Below are 19031 nucleotides of genomic sequence, written 5' to 3'. Positions count from 1 at the left end.
CTTTCTGTGTCAAGGAAGAGAGGGGCTCGGTGCTGTTGGGTCTCTCGGCAGGCCGCTGTGCCGGCCCCACAGCCTTCCTGGGTCCCAAACCCTGGCAACGGAGTGTGCCTCGTCCAGCGTGTACCCCAGGGGTTCAGCTCCTCTAGCAGAGCACGTCTTGGACTGGGAGATGAGAAGGCACAGGCTCAGACACACACAGAGAGCAGGGACCCTGTGGCTCGAGCACCCTTTTGTTCTGCAATTAACCACAAAGAGGGGGCCCCCTTGGGGTGGCTCTGCTTTCAGGCCCAAACTAAAGCATGTCACTCTGTAAGACAGTGCTGGGCGTAGGCGCGCGTTCCTTCGTTCACCAGATCGTTTACCAGGCCCTGCTGGGCATCTCGGATGCAGGAGGGCTGAAGACCCAGCCCCTCAGCCCAACTCTGACCCCGAGGAGCAATTGGCCCAGGGAGGGATCAATCATGCAAACAAACCCCTGCCTTGGCGGAGTGGGATGTAGACTGGCTGCTCGGGCCCCTCCCCGAGTCTTCCGAGGGCTCAGGAGATTGAGCTGATCTTGAGGAAGGAACACCGGAATCTAGAGCCAAACTGGCCAGAGAGAAGGGCCCAGAGGCCGGGGAGCTCAAGACGAGACACCTGAGGAGCAGGGAATGACACAGCAGGAGGGGACACGGGACACACGTGGCCGCCACTCACCAGCCCGGCACCCTGATGAAGAGACCAGACCCTGACCAGGAACACGGTCCCCTACCACCACGGGCCACAGACCCACTCAGCGTGGAGTCTGCCCCCTACAACCATCACCAGAAGACTTGGCTGGCAGGACAGCCCTACCCTGGGTTCCCGGGAGGTCACCGAAGGCAAGGGGTAAAATTCAGCTTGAGGTGGGCAAGTGCACTGCGTTTTGAAGCAATTCATTCAACAAACGGTTGAGGGGCTCTACCGTGCCAGGCACTGACCTTGGCCCTGGGCATGAAAAGGCGACCAGGACAGACCTGCGCCCAGCTCTCACGAAGCTTGCACTTTACTGCAAGAGACAGAATGAAACAAGGAGACACATGGCCGAGCAAGTCAGAGGGAGAGTGGAACAGGTTGCGGGGGGGCCGAACACTGCAGGGCTGGAGAAGATGGTGGGGACCAACCCCTGTCCATCCGTCTGAGTCACGGGAAGGAGTCCGATTTGGTTTCACTTACAATGGGAAGCCATTAGTTTTAAGTAGGGAAGTGATGCGATCTAAATTATGTCTCTGAAAGATGATTCCGGGTGCGTGGGAGAACAGATTGCTGGGAGGAAGGACAGAAACACGGAAACTGCAGGAAGCGGGCCCCTGTGATCTTTCCTGACTTCAGGAGGGGAGCTCCCTGGGCAACGCATTCCCACCAGTTTCAGGTGGGGGCTTTGGGACGTAGCCCCCCACCCCCCGACACCATCCTAGCAGGAACAGGTGGGTCTCCGGACGGCTGAGGTTGTCCGCAGCAGGACTCGAGGTGAGAAAGGCCGGCAGCTTGGCTCAGCGCGCTGGCAGGGGGGATGGAGACAAGCGGAGGGGCCGGCACCCGCTGATGCACTGAATGAGGGGAGGGAGAGAGCCGAGGACACGCCCGGCGCAATGGCCTGCCTGCACCCCGCTGCTGGTCTGGGACCCAGAGACGACGATAGGTCCTCTCCTCCGTTCTGTATCCCTGTGGAAGGATGGGGTGCTTTCGATCGTCCACATTCCAGCATCACAGGTGGTACAAGTGCCAGGAGATGCCGGAAGGTGTGGAGAAGAGCAGGGGTTGAGGAACTCCCCACCCTCCCGGGTCAAAACACGTGACACAGAGAAGCCTCCCGATGACGCCAGGAGACCTGCTGATAGGCGCAGAACTGAGCAGGCTCAGATGGGGTGTGTGCAGCCTGCGTTTTCTTCCTGTTGGTAAACAAGGCAGATCTCCAGGGAGGATGAGTGACCATGAACTTGGAAGTCTGCCTGGGGACGCTGTCAGGGCCGCAAAATGTTCTGGACTTGGCCGGGAATCCCTGCCCAGAGAGGCACAGCAATAGGTCCTACGGGACCCCCTCCCCCCAGCCCACCATGGAGCCAGCTGGTTCAGCTTCTGGTCTGGAGCTAAGAGACCACACCGGGGTAGAAAGTGGAGGGGAAAACCCACTGGTGCCGCCGGGGCAGTGACATCCTGGAGACCTGCTCTGGGGACAATGGCATCACACATCTACCTGGGATGAACAGAGGTCACAGCTCAATGAGCTGGCTTTCCCATGGGAAGCAAGGTCTGCCTCAGAGGGAAGCCGGAGCTCTACACTGCCCCAGGGAGCAGCTGACCTGGATGGCTTTCTCAAGTCGGTAAACTGCAAACCAAGTGCCCAAGCAGTAACATGATCGCTGTGTGCGTCCTCCCTGGAAATCTGTCCTGGGGAGGCCCCGGGCACTGGTATCTGGTGTTCCAAAAAAGCAGGGCAGAGAGCACATAGCCCTGACGTTACCAGAGGGCGAGGCCTGGTGGGGTGAGCAGGCTGCATGCCCATACTGGCCCCCGGGGCCATCTCTGTGGGCCACTGCCCCTAAGATTTCAACAGGAGCCCTGCAGCCCCTTTTACCCCAGAACCGAAGCAGGTTTCCGCCAGGGGCGGGCTCTCTTCTTGCCGACAGCGAGAATGTCCCAGCTGTTTATTCAAGCTATGCAGTCTTCATTGAGCCCTATGTTGGGGACAGAAGAGTTAATGAGACCCACAGGGGCCTGCCTTCCCAAAGGCCACCGTCTTGGCATGGGAGGGAGCCTTAAGCTTGGTGTGAGCACCCCGGATCGGCCCCCGTGGGCCCAGAGTAACAGGCGCGGCTGAGGCTCTTGCCCTAGTCCGGAAGGCGGGGAACTTCTGAAAATACAAGGAAGGCCATGCTGAGTGCAGCAGGACAAGCTTGCAGGAGAGGATGAAACAGAGAAATAAGCCCCAAGACACCACAGCAAATGCTGTTTCTGGACGCCGTCTAGGAGGGATGGGATGTGGGAGAAGTCAGGCAGCCATGGGCGGGGTTGGGGCCCATTCATCCACGCATTCATTCAGCAAATCCACACTGATTTCCGGTACCTGTCCTCACCAGGGAGCGGAGGCGATTACAATATGGGGTGTGGGAGTGATCACAGGGCGCCTGCCTGAGTCTGGCGTCCAGAGAAGTTTCCTGGAAGGAGAAGCACACATCTGCGCCTCAAGGAAGGAGCAGGCAGAGGCTGGGGTCACCCAGGGCAGGGGGGAGGGGAAGGGGCCCTCCAGATTCCTGTGCGGTACAACAGACGGAACGGTGCCCACCCCCCGCCTTGGCCCCGACCCTGACCTCTCTTTACTTTTCTTGCAGCCCATGACACTGGTCTTGTGACACTACAAGTTGCCTTCAACAACCAGATCATCTCCAACTCAGTGGTGTTCGAGTACAAAGCTCGGGCCCTGCCCACACTCCCTTCCTCCCAGCATGACTGGCTGTCACTGGACGGTAAGAACGGCGCTCGGGTTGCCAGGTGCTGAGGAAAAGGGACCTTTGGGGACCCTGTGTACAGGGGGTGAGAAAGAAAGAAGCATTCAGCTTCCCTAACGTCCACTTGGGGCAAAAGTCTCCACCACAGATGGACCGACTGGGCTGCTGTCCCTAATCTAGGTCTCTCTCTGCCACAGAAGGGGATCTGCCAAGGGATCTGAGTGGCCAGATAAACCCCTAAGTTGCTCAGATGTTCCTCTCTGGACAGGTCCTGAGAAGCTGGCTCTGCGTGTGTTCTCCTGGCCCCCAAGCCAGTTTCTAGGGTGTCCTCAAAGAGAGAGTCCCTGGAGGCCATCCCCAAGTCCTGAGCATCTTAGTGATGAAAGCAGAGTGGGCAGTCCAGGGGAGGTGCTTAGGCTCGGCTCGGATCCTTACACGTTCCAAGGCCTTGATGGGGCGGGGTGTTGTATTGAGTACTTTTGTCTCCTGGGGATAACAGACCAAACCTCTCGGAAGCCTCCAACTCCTGTCACCCCCAGCTTCCAGGCTGTTTCTACCTTAGCCTCTGCCCCATAGAGCATCTGAACCAAGTCCAGGATCATCATCTTGGCTGACGGTGGAGGGCCAGGGAGCCCCAATAGGCTCAGATGGAAGAGACAGGACTGCTGTCCCAGGATGGCTCTCCGAGAGCCACTGGCCTTGAACATGAGTGAAGGTTGGCACTAGAGGGTCTGCAGAGAAAAGCTGCCAAAGACAGGCGGGGGAAGGCAGCCCAGCTCTGAGCATGCCTAGCAGAAGCCCTGGAGCTGGCCTGGGGAGCCGAGCTGGTAGTCTGCTCGCTGGCCCCAGGCCAGAGTGGGAGCGATGGCTGCACACACATCAGTTTCAGGGCAGCCCAGAGGAGCACCAGTCTGTGGGGTACTTGCCAGGGACCTCATCAGCCCGAGGTGTGGGCCTTGCCCCAGCTGCCCCTGGGCCCTCTGTAGGGATCACTTCCTTAAGCACCTCTCCCCTCTGCATGCAGCAGCCCTTGGCCTTGTCCATTTCCAGACATCCCCTTGGCTGCTGGCTGCTGGAGGATTTTCTGGGCTTGCGCACACGCCCTGGGCAGCTTTCCTGAGCCGCCCCCTGTGCAAACCTCAGCCCATGCCTGCCCCGCTCCAGCAGCGACAGGGTTCCTGGCGGCCACCCTGGCCACTGAAAGCCTCCAGGCTGTTCCCAGAGGTGGCTTTGGGTCAGCAGACATCTGCACCCTGGCAGGAGCAGCGTGGGAGCCCCGGGCTGGCCTTGGCAGCCACCCTGGGCGAGCCTGGAGCCGCCAGAGCTGGGATGATGACCTGCAGGACTGTAACAGAGAAGGGCAGGGTGACCAGGGGCTCCTGCTCAGGAAATCCGGTTTGAGATTTGCAGAACAAATGGGAAATGGGACCGGGTACTCTGCAGAATCCTGGCTTTCCCTGAGTGACCAGGTCACCTCTCCAGGGGTGAGGACCCATGTAGGACCTGCCTGGGAGATGGAGCCCTTCCAAGAGCCAAGCCTCAGCCAGGCAGTACCTTGGAGCACAGGAAACACCAGCCAGCCCCTCGTGGAAGCCCAGGGATCAAGCTGTCCCCTGAGGTTACTGGCGGGGGTGGGTGCTGGGACAGAGACCATGGGGAAAGGAAAACACCTCTGCTTCATTACAAACACACGTCTCAGTCCTTGGCCATACCAGGTCCCTGAGGCAATGAGCCTGTACCGAGCCGGATGCCTGATCCCCAGCAGACCCTTCCCCAGAGGACTAGGAGCTCAGACCTCCACGAGACCTCCAGTTGAAATAAGCATCCTCCAGCCCCTGGCAAAATACACGGGAGAGATGACAGGAGAGGCCCACCCCCCACAGGGAACAGACCAGGGCCCCCACCAGACCTCATGAATCCCTCTCCCTCTGCTCTTGGACAGGTATCCTTTCAAGTAATGGGAGGGGAAAGTGGCCAGAGCAGAGGAACCGTGAGACCCTCCCTTCCCCTAAACGAATACAAGTGCCTTATTCAGGGCAGGAAAAGTTTCCCAGGATTTCACCGGCCTGATAAATAATAACCATGGGGGGAGGGGGGAGCCCGACCTGCAGCCGCAGCGCCAGGGCAGAATCTGCCTCATGCCAAAGGGACAGCTGGGACAGCCCCGAGGGTAGGGGTCCACGGGCCTCCGGCCAGCCCTGTGGCTGGGCAGTGAACTTCGTGTGGGGGAGGGCGCCACAGGGAGCGGGCCGGCGGAAGCCTTCCTTCCAGCTCCTCTCTCCCCTCCCGCCCCCACAGTTACTGGGCAGACTCGCCCAGGGAGCTGCTGGGAGGTGGGGACGCGCGTGCTGCGGCGGTGAGGGGGAGGAGAGGGGGTGCAAAGGGGAGGGGGCGAGGGACTGCAGCGCCGAGCAAACTGGGGCGCGGCGGCCCGGGCGGCGCGCGTGCATACACGCGCGCACGCACACGCGCGCACGCAGGCACGCCCGCCCGCGCCCCCCTCCGCACCCCGCGCTCTGCAATGCAGGGGCGCCTTGCGCCCGCCCCGACTGCGGCAGGGCACCGCGCACCCGGCGGGCCGCGCCTCTCGCCAGCCCTGCGGGACCGGAGAGCCGCGGGCAGCGCCGCGCGCTCGCAGCCCAGCCGCCGGCCGTGCCTGCGCCCCCGCCGCCTTGCTCCCGACCGTGGGGGCGCCCTTCGCCCCTCCCCACTCCCGGAGAGGGAGGACTGTTTGGGGAAGAGATTTCTGCCTTCATTTGATTTTTTAAAGTGGATGTTTGCCAGACGGAAGGCCGCGTGGAAGCACGAGCGTGGAGCGCCGCAAACCCGCGCGGCCGCGGTGGTGCAGCCTTTGTTCCCCGCGCAGCCTTTGTCTGAGCCGCCGGGCCGGGTGCAGGGCGAGCTCCTCCGGCGAAGTGCTTGGACCTTGGCCCCCAAATCGCACCTGGGAGCGCGGCCATCCAGGCGGAGACCGAAGGAGGAGATGGGTGTGGGGGGAAGGGGGCGCTGCCTCCAGCGCCTAGAGAGCTGGGGCGGACCTTGGGAAGCGCGGCCCTCACAGTCCAGAGAGCTGCAGCTCCTCCGCCAGAGCTCAGTGGCTTCTCCCTCACCCACCCACCCCCAGCCCTGTCGGCGCGGAGCCCCGCTGCCTAGGGCGGGCTGGCAGGTTGCAGGCCACAATGCGTCTTTGTCCTGTGAATGCGCGCGGGAGAGACTGAGTGCCCACCAGGCACATCAGAGGAGCTCGGTCCAGCCCGGTGGGCAGGAAGGCTTCCCCGACCTAAGACATCAGGCCTGAGCAGGCATCAGCTAAGCCAGGAGGGATGAAAAGGAGGATCCCAGAGAGAGGGGGCAGCAAGGACTGAGGGGGTATGGGTGGAGCCGGGGCTGGCTTTGGCCAGGCTCCTCGGAGAACTACCATTTTCACCATTTCTTAACCCAAAGGTGCAAATTCAGCACAGATTTCCCAGGGCCTGACTGCAGAGTGTCTGGGGCAGGCCAGCTGTGCTTTAGGGAAGGCCGCGGGACCTCTTCCAGGCTACAGGCAGTCAGACCGAGTTTACCCTGGAGACGTTCGTGGAGGGGCTCTGGGAAATGTCTCTTCTGCCTGCTCTAGGTCCTGCGGACACACGCAGCCCGGGCTGTGCTGCGCAGGGAGAGGATGTGCTGGCGGTGTAGATGGTCTCCCTGTGCCTCTGTTTGCAAAGAGAATACACCCAGGCCACTTGACGCTGCAGCTCCGGCTCCCTGAGTGGAGGGGGTGGGGCTCCCATCTCACCAAGGGCACCGGGACACCTTTAAGTGACTCCTGTCCCTGGAACAGAAGATGAGTGGGACTTCCAGGCGCACGCTTCTTTTTCTTGCTGCTATACCAATTCTTCCCAAGGCTAGCAGGAGAAGCCCCGGGGTCTCCCCGGCCCGACCCCCCCGCCGACCCCATTCTTGGATCCCCACTAAGCTGCGTAAGAAGCTCAGTAGCTTCTCAGACAGCAGCGCCCCTGGCTGGGCGACAGGATCCGAGTGAGGCTTGGATGCGCTTTCTTCGGCTTGCCAGCTGGCCGCCTGGGCAGGCCTCCTGCTGACCCTCTGGGGCAGGAGAGGGACCTTGTCATCTCCAGCAGAGTGGGGAGCAGAGGCTGGAATGGACTTCGGCCACTAGGTGCGGGCTTCCTGTATAGGAGGCCCCAGGGCAGGGCGTTAAGCCAGCCTCCAGGGGGTTAAACATCTGGAAAGGTCAAGAGTAGGGAGAGCTACTCCCTACTAAGGAAGTGGAGAGAAGGAAAAGCAAGATTTGGCCTCCCCGTTTGATCTTCTGCACTGACCAAACCCTCTATGCTAACGGACGGAAGATGTGCTGCTGGGGTGGTCCCCAGCTTGACCCCCATCTCCGAGCTGCCCTCCAGGCTCCCCCCCCCCCCCCCACTATGGCTGTGCTCCTACCAGCCTCTCCCCTGATAGCCGGTTTCTAAGAGCAGCCTCATTCCACCAGGAGCCAGAGACCACACACTGACCTAGAGACGGTGGGGTACCCCGGCAGCAACAGGAGAGGCCACTCCAGCTGTGAGACTGGCCCCCGGAAGCCTCTGGGTGTTTTTTCCCTCCTGTAGGGACACCCCAGGGTGTTGTGACGAATGGCCTGTGCAAGCTGCTCCTCGCCTGCCTCCCTCCCTTCTGCAGACCCTCGGCCCACCTCCCAGGTACCCTCCTCTGAGCCTTGGCGTGACGCTGAGCTGTCCACACGGGAGAACACACACAGAGCAACTGACTTGTAAATCATGCAGAATGTCACTCTTTTACTAAAAACAAGGCCGTTGATTTTATGGAGTTGAATACAAAATCCACAAGAGTGTTTACGGCGAGACATACAGTGGGAGGGAATTGTCTTTGACTTTGGAGAGGTGCCTTGAGGTCCCTTCATTGCCGGGGCCTGTGGGCCTGGCCTCACCTGCCTCTGGGAGGACTTTAGAGAAGCTTCAGGAGCACCGACGTAGGGGTCCCCCCGTAAGGAAGAAGTGGGTATTGCCCAGAGCCTTCTGGCGGTCCTCTGGAGTGGGTTATCTCATGGGTACTTCTATGCACAAGCTAACTTGCTTCCGTGTGCCGCAAACCTCACTCCCGAGACAAGGGGGCAGCAGAAAAGCCTGGTTTGACCTGGTCTTACACTGGGACTTGAAGTTCAGGGGCAGGAACATCCCCGTCTCTGAGCTGCAGCCTGCCAGGCCAGTACCTTTCTTCTGAACACAGACGCTCTTCCCATAACTGGTCTCTGTGGGGTCTACATCGTTACCGATTGGGGGTGGGTGTCTGTCCTTAGCCCTCCTTAGCCAGGGACCCGGGGGCCTGGTCCTCAGATGCCTCGTGGAGAAGTGATCTTCTGCTGTTTGCAGCTGGGGCCACAGCAAATAGATCTGTGAAGGGCTCCTCTGTGTGGCAGGGAATGGGTCACCTTGGAGCTGGGCCTCACCCGCCTCCTTGCAGCAGTGACAAATGGTGCCCTGCAGAGAACCAGCACGGAGGAGCAAGGCCAGCATCTGCAGAGGCCGAGGAGGCGGCCTCTGCGTCTCCCTCCAGGCTGCAGGAAGCAAAGGACAATCTGCGGAGGGAGCCCCGAGCTCGGGCAGATGTGGGTGTTCTCGTAGGATGGGCTTGCCGGCTCCCTTCCCCACCCTGAGGCATCAAGGTGGGAGGCTCAGCCAATTCACCTTTGACTGTTGCATTAGTGTCCCGGGGCCACGGGAACCAAGGACCACAGACTCAGAAGCTTAAAACAGAAATATATTCTCTCACAGCTCTAGGGGCTGGATGTCCAAAATCAAGGCATGAGCAGGGCCATGCTCTGTCTGAAAGCGATAGAGGAGAATTCCCTGGTGGTGGCTGACCATCCCTGACATTCCTTGGCTAGTGGCAGCGTGACTCCAATCTCTGCCTCCATCATCACGCAGCACCTTGTCTCTGTGTGTCTCTGGTCCCCATTTTCTCTTCTTGTAAGGGTACCGATCATTGGATGATTGGCCGGCGCAATCCAGTAGCAACTTACTATAACTAGCTACATCTGTAATTATCAGTTACAAAAACTTTATTGCCCAATAAGGTCACATTCTGAGGCAGAGGGAAGAGAGAGTGCCCCAGGAGAAAGTGGGCTATACATTCGCCGAACATTCCAGAAGGAGCCTGTGGTGGAGACTGAGAAGGAGCAGTCAGGGGAGTCGCAGGGACTGGGAGAGGGGGAAGCCACAGAGCCTGGGGTCTGGAGGGCCTCACCAGGGGATGGGGCGTCAACGGGGTCACAGGTCCCGAGAGCCCGCAAGTTGAATGGCCGTGAATAGACCCCCTCTCCTGGGTCACTCTCTTCTCCCTGAGGGCTTGGCCCCAGCCAGGGCTCCCGCTATGGTCCACAAAAGTGAAGGTGCAGGATCCCCTCCGTGCCTCGCCTCCCATCCGGAACCATCCACCCTACTGCCCCCAAGATAGCGCTGCTGTCAGATTTCTCCTGGACAAAGTCAACGTGTCCCGAATGTTACTCACTACCGTTCTTTTGTTGCCTCCCTGCAGCCCTCCATCTCCTAGACCATTGCCCTCGCCAGGAAGCCAGGAGTCACCCCTCCCAGCGCCCCGTCACCCTCCCAACGCTTTTGTCCCCCCCGATTTCTCTTGCGTCTCTGCATCTCCCGTCCACCGCCTCCACGCAGCCCTACATCACCTCACGTGCGCGAACCATCTCCTGGCCTCTCGCCTCGCCTCCCTCTACCAGGGGCCGTCGGTCCTTCATCTGCTGTGCACCAGACACCGCTCTAGGCTCCGGGGAACCTTTATTCTTGTGAAGTTTATATTCCAGTGGGAGAGAAATGACAACAAACAAATCACGAAGGAAAACGTCAGGGTGTTTAAAATCGTGGCCTGGTAAAGGGTCCGGCGCGGCTACTTCAGGTTGGGGGGATCCGAGGAGGCCTCTCTGGGAAGGCCATACGACAGGAAGGGAGCCAGCCACACTAAGAGGGTGGGAAGAACATTCCAGGCTGAGGCACTAACAAGAACAAGGTCCCCAGGGAGAGGGCAAACCTGCCATGTCGGGGGAGCTGAGGAGGTGCCCTCGGCTGGGCAGAGGAAGGGAAGGTGTAGGGGAATGACAGCGGTCCAGGGAGGTCCATGGGACCCAGGCCTGGAGCGGCCCATCAGCCAAGACAGGGAACTGGAATTTTATCCTGAGGACAATGGGGGCCGCGGGAGGGTTTTATGCTGGCAAGTCACACCCTCGGGTTTGTGTTTTTGAAACCCCCAGCCATCTGACACTCTTACGGTGCCAGCAAGAGACGATGGGGACCCGAGGGCCCGTAATAACAGGTTCTAAGAGACACGGTTGGGGGCTCGGAGTCAAGGCTTCTGTGGATGATTTGAATGCGGAGGATGAGAGAGAATGAGGGGTCGTACCTAGGCTTGGGGCTTCAACAACTGGGGTAGAGTGGATCGTTCTGTGGGATGGAGGAGCTTGAAGAAGCAACAGGTTTGGGCGATGGGGAGTGAGGAGTTTGGTTTGGGTTCCGTCGCACTCCGTTGCCTTGTTAGAGTCACCAGTATACATCTGGAAGCCTGCAGGTCCAGGACGTCCAGAGTGGAGATAAAACTTAAGAGTCGTTGGGCCGTAGATGGAATTTAAAGTCATGAGCCAACTGCCATCGCTCCACGGAAGAGTGTCGATAAGGAGGGGGAGGGGGCGGGTCCACCATGTGCTCCCCCAGATATTTGGATGTCAGACAGAAAGGAGCTGGCCAAGAGCCTGGGGAGACACATCCAACAAGTGAGGGAGAAGATGGAAGGGCGTGATCCCACGGAGCGAGGAGAGAGGGCGTCAAGGAAAAGGATGTGGGCAGCTGGGCAACTGCCAGGTGAAGCGTGGGGCAGAGCGTTCCAGGCGGACGAAGCCTCATGGAGGGGTACCCTCAGCCAAGAGAGAGCAACATGAGTTGAAAAGCATCCAGAGAAATGGCAGAAAGCTCTGGATGAGAAGATGTCAAAGCTGTCTCTGAGCTTAGAGCCGGTCCAGGGCAGGACCGGAAGGCCCAGGAGCCTCTCTGACTCCTACCTGACCCAGGAGGTGCCGTGTCTCCCCTACCTCTGCCCTTCCTGCGCATCACGAGGAAGGACAGGTCCTGCTTTGCCTGTCTTGCCTTCTGGTGTTGGCCCGTAGGCCTTTGGGCCCCAGGAAAGCAGCTTTCCTGTCCCTGGGCCTAGAGAACATCCTGCACCTGCTCCGAATCCCTGGGACAAACTCCCTCCCCCTTGCTCCCCACTGGGGTACAGGGGCTGGGGGTGAGCCCCAAGGCAGGAACCAACTGTGTCTTACTGCCAAAGGGCATGTGGATGTCCGACCCCGTGGCGATGGCTCTCATCCCAACCCCTGGCTGGTGCCAGAAAGCAGGAATCCTGCAGATGGGCCCAAAGACCGCCTGGCAGGCCCCCTCGGGCAGCTGTATCCCTAGCTCATCAAATGATTGTAGGGGACCCCCATTATCCTACCACATCATATGGATGTGGGCAGCTGTGCTCCAGATGCCATAACTTCAGTGAAAGGCCTCTTGGGCAAGCTGGACCCCAAAGTGACCAGAAGGCCTGGGGGTACAGACTGTCAAGCCAGCTGGCTTCCTTAGCCTCTCCTGGGATCTGGCTCCCAGAATCTATCTCCCAGGAAAAGAATGGAGATGTTGATCTGTTTGACCAGCCGTGGGGAGCCACTGTGTTAAGACTTTGACACTCAGAACGTCATCAGGAAGGAGAAGAGGCCAGGCGCAGCGCCGGAGCTGGTCTGGCCCCCCGGAGGAAGTGAGTCCCGGAGGTCCCAGAGCTGGGTGAGGGGAGACAGCTCCCTTCAGTCCAGTTCCACACGAGACAGAGCAGGCAAACAGCCTCTGCCCAGGGCCAGGAGCAAGGCCTCTCCTTTTAAAAGCTCCCCAAAATACACACATTTCTGATCCATCTGAGCAGCCCAGCGACCTCGTCCCCACCTGTGACAAGCCTTTCAAAATAGTCTGGGACGCCTGGGTGGCTCAGTGGTTAAAGCCTCTGCCTTGGGCTCAGGTCATGATCTCAGGGTCCTAGGATCGAGCCCCCCGCATTGGGCTCTCTGTTCAGCGGGGAGCCTGCTTCCCCCTCTCTCTCTGACTACCTCTCTGCCTACTTGTGATCTCCGTCTGTCAAATAAATAAAGAAAATCTTAAAAAAAAAAAGAACAAAATAGTCTGACAGGCCGAAGACCAGCTCCCTCCACTGCAGGACCTTGCGGACGCTTTACACGTGTGAACCCGAAGTCCTTTGTTTGCGAGCAACCAGTGACAGGCAGGTGTGTCAGACGCTCTGTATTTGTAGGAATAACAGGAGACGAGTTAAACACCCGCAGCTGAGCGGAAATCGTTGACACGCCGGAAACAAACTGCGAATCTTCGGGAGTTAGAACTTGAAGGAAGCTCAGTCAGCACCGAGCCTAACCTCCCCATCCTTCTGGAAGGAATGTGGGCCCAGAGAAGGGCGGCGACTGGTCCCAAACCTGATTCGGGGCAGAAGCCCCTCCGGACTCCTGGTTCAGCGCCCTCCCCTCCCCGCACCGCCGCACCTGCCGGAGCGCTGCAGGCCAGGACGAAATGAGCTGGCTGGAAGCCGTGGTGGTGTGGCGGGCTGTGGTTTCCTTCCCTCGGTCCGTGTTCGCTCAGGTGTCCTGGCCCAGTGGGCTGATGCTCCTTCCTCTGATTTGCACCGATGAGAGAAAAAGGAGCCCCTGGCACCACCCTCACGCCGAGGGACTGGTTCTGACGTCAGCAGAGGGGGAGGCCCCAGGTGTCCTTTCTCCTGCCCAAGTCCCAGATGTGCTGGCCGCATGAGCAGGGAACCCCGCCCCAGTCCTCACCCCACTCAGGAGCACTCTGGTGACCACCTGTGTCACTTCAGTGGCATCAAGCTGCATCCGCCAGGCTTAACACACACGGGAGAACTGGTGGACCTCCGAGCCGCCATGACTGTCTCTTTCTGCAAAAGCTGCATGTTAGGACAGAGCTGCCCACCCGGGGGTTACACCTGCCAGGCCCTATCCACGAAGCATTTACGTGTATTGATGCACTAAACTTCCCAGCAGCCTACAAGACGCGCCCTCCTCCACATGAGGACACTCAGACGCAACAGTAAGCCAGAGGTGCAGAGAGAATCGTACAGTCACGGTCCGATTCCACCTGCTCGCTCTTGACTCGCACACAGTGAGCCTCTTCTCCCTGCTTCCATCCTGCTGCTTCTGACCTGGCCTCCAGAGGTAGAAGCGTCCCTTCTCCCTGCTCCTCTCCTCCTCGGATGCTTCCCCTGCTCAGCCAAGCAGTATGTAAATTAGGACTTTCAAACCCCACAGGGCTTCCTCCTCCCAGGTCTGTCACTGTCCTATCTTAGGCTTTTCTTATCCCATAGCGCCAGTTTCCTGCCACTTTCTTTGTCTTCCCATCCACGCTATATGCCACTGATGCATTCAGAAAGGATGGACGGAGCGTCCAGTGTGCGCTAGGCACTGTGTGAGGTGCTGTCCCCTGGGAGAGGCAGACAAGAAACCAGCAAACATAACCCAGTGTAGTGAGATCTGTTAGGGAGGGAGGCATGGGGCTGAGGGAGCGCTTGTTGGCGGGGAGAGGGTGGTCATCTGTTCCTTGGGAAGGTCTGGATAAACTCACCCTCCAGCATGGGATACCATCCCTTCCAATCAAAACATCTACTCTAAGCCCCCTCCTCTCTAAAAGCCAGTTCCCCGCCTTGTCCCTTTTTCCCCATGTGCAGGACACCTTCTTTTTACTTGGCTTTCCCATCACACTTTGTAAATTCCTCCATTAGCAATTATTCTTTGTACTCATTTATTCGCTATTTGGTGCCAGGCACTGGGCCAAGTGCTAGAATCAGAACAAATGAACAAAACCAAGGAGGGGCCTATGTTCAACCAGCTTACCATCTAGTGGAGGAAAAATCAGACCTGACCTCCAAGCCTTCCCATAACCAAGAGCTTGGGGCACTTGTAATTGCGGAATGACTCCTCAGGATGTCTGGGAGGAATTTCTTGAAGAAATGACCCTTGAGCTGAGATCTGAGGAAGGAGAAGTTAGCCCCATGAAGAGGGAAGGCAAGAACATTCCAGGCAGAGGGAACAGCATCCACAGAAAGGTCTGTGGCGGGAGGGAGCCTCACGGGTATAAGGGAGCATGGGAAGGCTGGTGAGGTAGAGAGGGAAGGGGGATAAGACCAGAAAGGCTAGTCTGGGTGCTCAAGGATAAGGCTGTGTGGGTCAGGCTAAGGAGAGCTGGCTTGGTCCCCAAGAAGAGGGCAGACACTGAGAGTTTGAGACATGGCCAGTGTGTGTATTTCGAGAAGGGCCCTTGGCTGCTGTTTGGACAATGGCAGAAGGAGGGTCAGAGTGGGTGAGGATAGACCAGTTAATCCTCTGGGCTGGGGATGATGCTGGACTTGGTGGTTCTGGAGAGAAGGGCAGAGCAGGAGACATTTAGGAGGTGACATCACTTGAACTGTAGGTGGATTAATTATGGGAGTTCTGTGTCATTCACACTGGAGCAGATTAGCCACAAGCTGGGCTGAGTCTGAAGGGCCTTTGGGACATCACGTGAAAAATCAATCGTGAGTGAGTGGCTATTGGCTCCAGAGCTCAAGAGAAACACGTGGCAGGAGAGCGAAGTCTGTGACATGTCTGCATGGAGGTGGCATTGCATGAAACAGGCTGAGGCATGTGGGTGAAATTGATGAAGTTGAGAATACGGCTGAATCCTGAAGCCAAGGACTTTTATCTTAATCGTTATCATGTCCCAAGAGACTAAGAACATAGTGGGTACTCTATAAATGATTCTTCCAGGGATGGACCGATGGGTGGATGGATGGATGGATGGATGGATGGATGGATGGATGGATGGATGAATGGATGGACAGATGGATGGATGGATGGGCTGATGGGTAGACCGATGGGTGGATGGATGGATGGATGGATGGACAGATGGATGGATGGATGGGCTGATGGGTAGACCGATGGGTGGACTGATGAACAGTCAGTGGTGTTTTATGGTCATCATCCTCACTGCTGACTAACCTTAGCTTTAGGCTGTAGCATCCCTGATGTCCTCCCTGATGTCAGGCAAGCTGAGGAGGGTGTCCCGAACTGACCAGGTACCACTGCCTCCGGAGAAGCGCTCTGCTGGACCCAGGGTTTTATAAGTCAACTGTGCAGGCCCCTGCCCCAGAGAGCTCACAGGCCAGGACACAAGACAGACCAGACAACACAACTCCATAGGGGCAGATTCTGAGGGTTTATGGGAACACATGAGAGCCAGGGGTATCTCTCTGTGCCCCCATCAGGAAGGGAATGTGTTTGACAGGGGCTAATCCTGAAAACTTTGATGTTTGTTCATGGCTGTGCTCTTCCTATGTAGAAAGAATCTGAGGGAGTTAGCCAACTGTGAGGTCAGAGGTGCCCCATCCATACAAGACCCCCTGACTTCTGACACGAACAGCAAGTTCTGGGGTGCCTAAGACCATGCTCAGGTTCAGTAATGCACTGAAAGGATTCACAGAACCCACGAAAGCCATTATACTCAGAGTTTATTATGTGAAAAGGACACAGATTAAAACCAGCCAAGGGAAGAGGTGCAGAGGACGGAGACCAAGAGGCCACCCTGTGGCGTCATGGACAGGGTCTGTTTGCCCGACATCAGTGGGGGCCAGTGCTGGCGGAGTATCACCAAACCAAGGAAGCTCGCAGGAGCCCTCGCATCCAGAGTGTTTACTGGGGCTCCGTTGTGTGAGCCTGAGCCCTTGTCCACCCGGCCAATTCTTTTCCGGCCTCTCTAGAGTTGGCTGATCCGGTGTGACCAAAAGCCCCCACCCTAAATCACGTTGTTGGTCCTTTTTGTGTGGCTAAGCCCATCCTTTAAATACCCTCTGTGACCAGCCCTTACCTTAAATCACATTGCTGGACAGCCAGCCACCGGAGGCCTCCAGGCAAACAAAGACACTCCCATAAGGCAGAACATTCTAAGGACTTAGAGATCACCTCCCAGAGGCAAGGATAGAGGCCAGACCTCTTTTGGGGCGAGGTTAAATTTCTTACTGAGCAGAGCCGCACCTCCTCCTTCTCTGTTCCCACCTGCCCTCCCCTGCCTCCCTGCCTCCTCGCCGCAGCAGACCCATTTCTACCTGCGTCCGTGCTGGGAGAGGAAATGTGTGTCTTCTGTTGTCTTTGTTGGTGTTGATTTTAAACAGTGGTGCCTCCACACAGATCTCGTGTCATCTTCAGCAATTCTTTGAGGCCAAAGAACACATTTTTTTTTTAAAGGAGAAATGGCTTTTCTTCTGCAGAGTGTTGCCCAAAGCTCAACATCTCCTGGGCAGAGACACGAAAGTAAGTAGATTACAGATCAGTCGATCTAATGGGGAATTAAATAAGAAATTCCAGAAGCCTTTGGTGGCTAAGCTTATCATTCTAACATATTATTTCAATTACCTCTTTAAATTACTCACCTGCGCCACAGACTGTGATGCTCTGTAAATGAACCGTGTCCCATCCCCATCCCGCAGGCAGCACCCCTGCTCTGGCAATGTTCTCCTCTCACGAAAGTGCTCTCCTGATGGTTCCATTTGCTGCGACAGGGTTATGAGCAGCTCCATTTGGAGCAGCCGGCCTCCTCCCTCCCGTCCTCTCTCCCCCTCCCCCTCCCCCTCCCCGATGCTGGGGGCTGGGAACCTGGAGGAAGCCCCAGAACCCGTTCCCCTTCTTCCCACAGAGCTCCTCTTCCTTCTGCCGACACTGGTGGGAATGGATCTGACCTTGCAAATGGTGACCAGCTGGGTACAGATGGGGATCCCAGAGCCAGGATGGGGACCTCGGCAAGAGCATTCCCATTCAGTAATTCACCTCCGAAGAGAAAGGGAAGACGCCTATGCAGCCTTCAGCCGCCTTCTAGGATGTTAACAATTCAGTGTGATTCTTAAGACTCAAGGCTCTAATTCTGTAAGCTCAGGGATGTTTGTTTTGACGTTGGAAGGCCTGGCCCAGGTCACCCGCCCGGGTCACTCGGGAGCTGTGGAAGCCAGCTCCTCCCACAGAGCAGGGCCTGCGCGGAGGTGCTAGGGAGCCAACCCAGAACCATGGCAAACCTAGCAACACCAGGCTGGGCCCGAGGCATTCAAAGCCCCCAGTTCTCCGCCACTTAGAAGTGGCTAATGCATTCATCACGAGTCTTAGCGCTCCTCCCTTGAAAAGCAGCAAGAAAGAAGCGGCTCCCGGCAGAAAGCCCGTGTGCAGCGGGAAGTCTGACTTCAGGGCTGGCCTGCACTTAAAGACGTCATTCCTCCCCCGACGTTCCCGTGTGGGAGACCCAGTAAGAGTGAGTGGGTGGCTCGTCTTCTATCTCCCACATGACCTACGAGTGACTCGAAGCCGGGAGGACCGCTGGGCGGGGCTGCATTCTTGCAATGGTGCTCAGGGGATTTCTCTTTGGAAAGGGATGGATGGTGCCTTTCAGGCTCATGGCCATGCACGGGACTGACCGAACCCACGGGTCCCAAAGAAGCCGGTGAGCTGCCAGTCTGCGTGGGGTCGTGGCCATACCACGAGGGGTCACAGCAGAAACATGACCCGGGGTGTCAAAGAGAGATGGGCCGGGGGTGGAGGAGCCCATAGGTGCCTGACCCATTGTTCTTTTCTCGGGTCACCTTTGTTGTTTTTCTCACGTTAGCCCCTACCTAAAACTAACGGATCCGTTCTGCTTCCCCGAGGTGGCCTGAGGTGGTGCCGTTTAAAATGCACTTGCCTCTGATTGTGCCTTCCCTTTTGACTGCTTTTTCTCTTCTTTTGGTAACTCAGAACCCGACGTGACGTGGCAGCTACCGCGACCTCGGTAATTATTATTCCTAGGCGGTAGCTGGTTGCTTCCTTAAGCGGGGAACTGTCTAGCTCTTGATTTTGCTGGTGCGGGAGCCTCAGGTTTGGGGAGGCAGCAACCATCAGGATGGGGATCTCCAGGCCGTTTCCGCCGTCAGTACTCTCTGTACGGGTCTCTGGACTTCACTGTCGCCTCTAAGAGAACACGGACTTTTCTCTTCAATCGGATTTTCGTGTTAGGAAAGGACGGTGTCTGTTGTGTGAGAAAGCACACCGTGGCAGTTTTAATAAGTGCATTCTGAGTGTACCTTTCAGGTAAACAGCTCCAATCACAAGCGTGACTCCATTGGACTGTGGGTGCGTGGCAGCCTCTTTTGAAGGCTTGCTGGGTCTTCCTGCCTCGCGGAGAAGCCAGCGGCTGTCCAGGGGGCACCTGTGGCACTCTCTCAGACCCTGGGCACCCAGGCTTCCTAAGCTCCTTTCCAGAAGGATTCTGGGGGGTTGGGGCCCTGATTTGGCCATAGCAGAGGCCCATGAATTCTGCCCTTGAGGGTCTGGAAGCCCTTAGGCAGGCAAAGAGATGCATGGAAATGTGTAGAAGAAAAAGCTTTGCCTTCGTTCTGGCAACCATAACCAAGCACCACAAACTGGCTTAAACCACAGAA

General features: G+C 57.7%; 1 protein-coding gene across 11 annotated transcripts in view; it reads left to right on the top strand.

Annotated features, from left to right (window-relative positions):
• Nucleotides 1-19031, top strand: part of CAMTA1 (calmodulin binding transcription activator 1) — an 818028-nt gene that overhangs the window by 739259 nt on the left and 59738 nt on the right. For all 11 annotated transcript variants that reach the window (XM_045998968.1, XM_045998958.1, XM_045998935.1 and 8 more), the window contains one exon: nucleotides 3351-3485. In XM_045998968.1, coding sequence (XP_045854924.1) covers nucleotides 3351-3485 — 135 coding nt within the window. The remainder of the gene's footprint in view (nucleotides 1-3350; nucleotides 3486-19031) is intronic.

The sequence above is a fragment of the Meles meles genome, chromosome 1 (genome assembly GCF_922984935.1).
Source record: "Meles meles chromosome 1, mMelMel3.1 paternal haplotype, whole genome shotgun sequence".
Classification (NCBI taxonomy): Eukaryota; Metazoa; Chordata; class Mammalia; order Carnivora; family Mustelidae; genus Meles; species Meles meles.
Note: the sequence above shows the minus strand (reverse complement) of the source record. Positions and strands in the feature narration are given on the sequence as shown.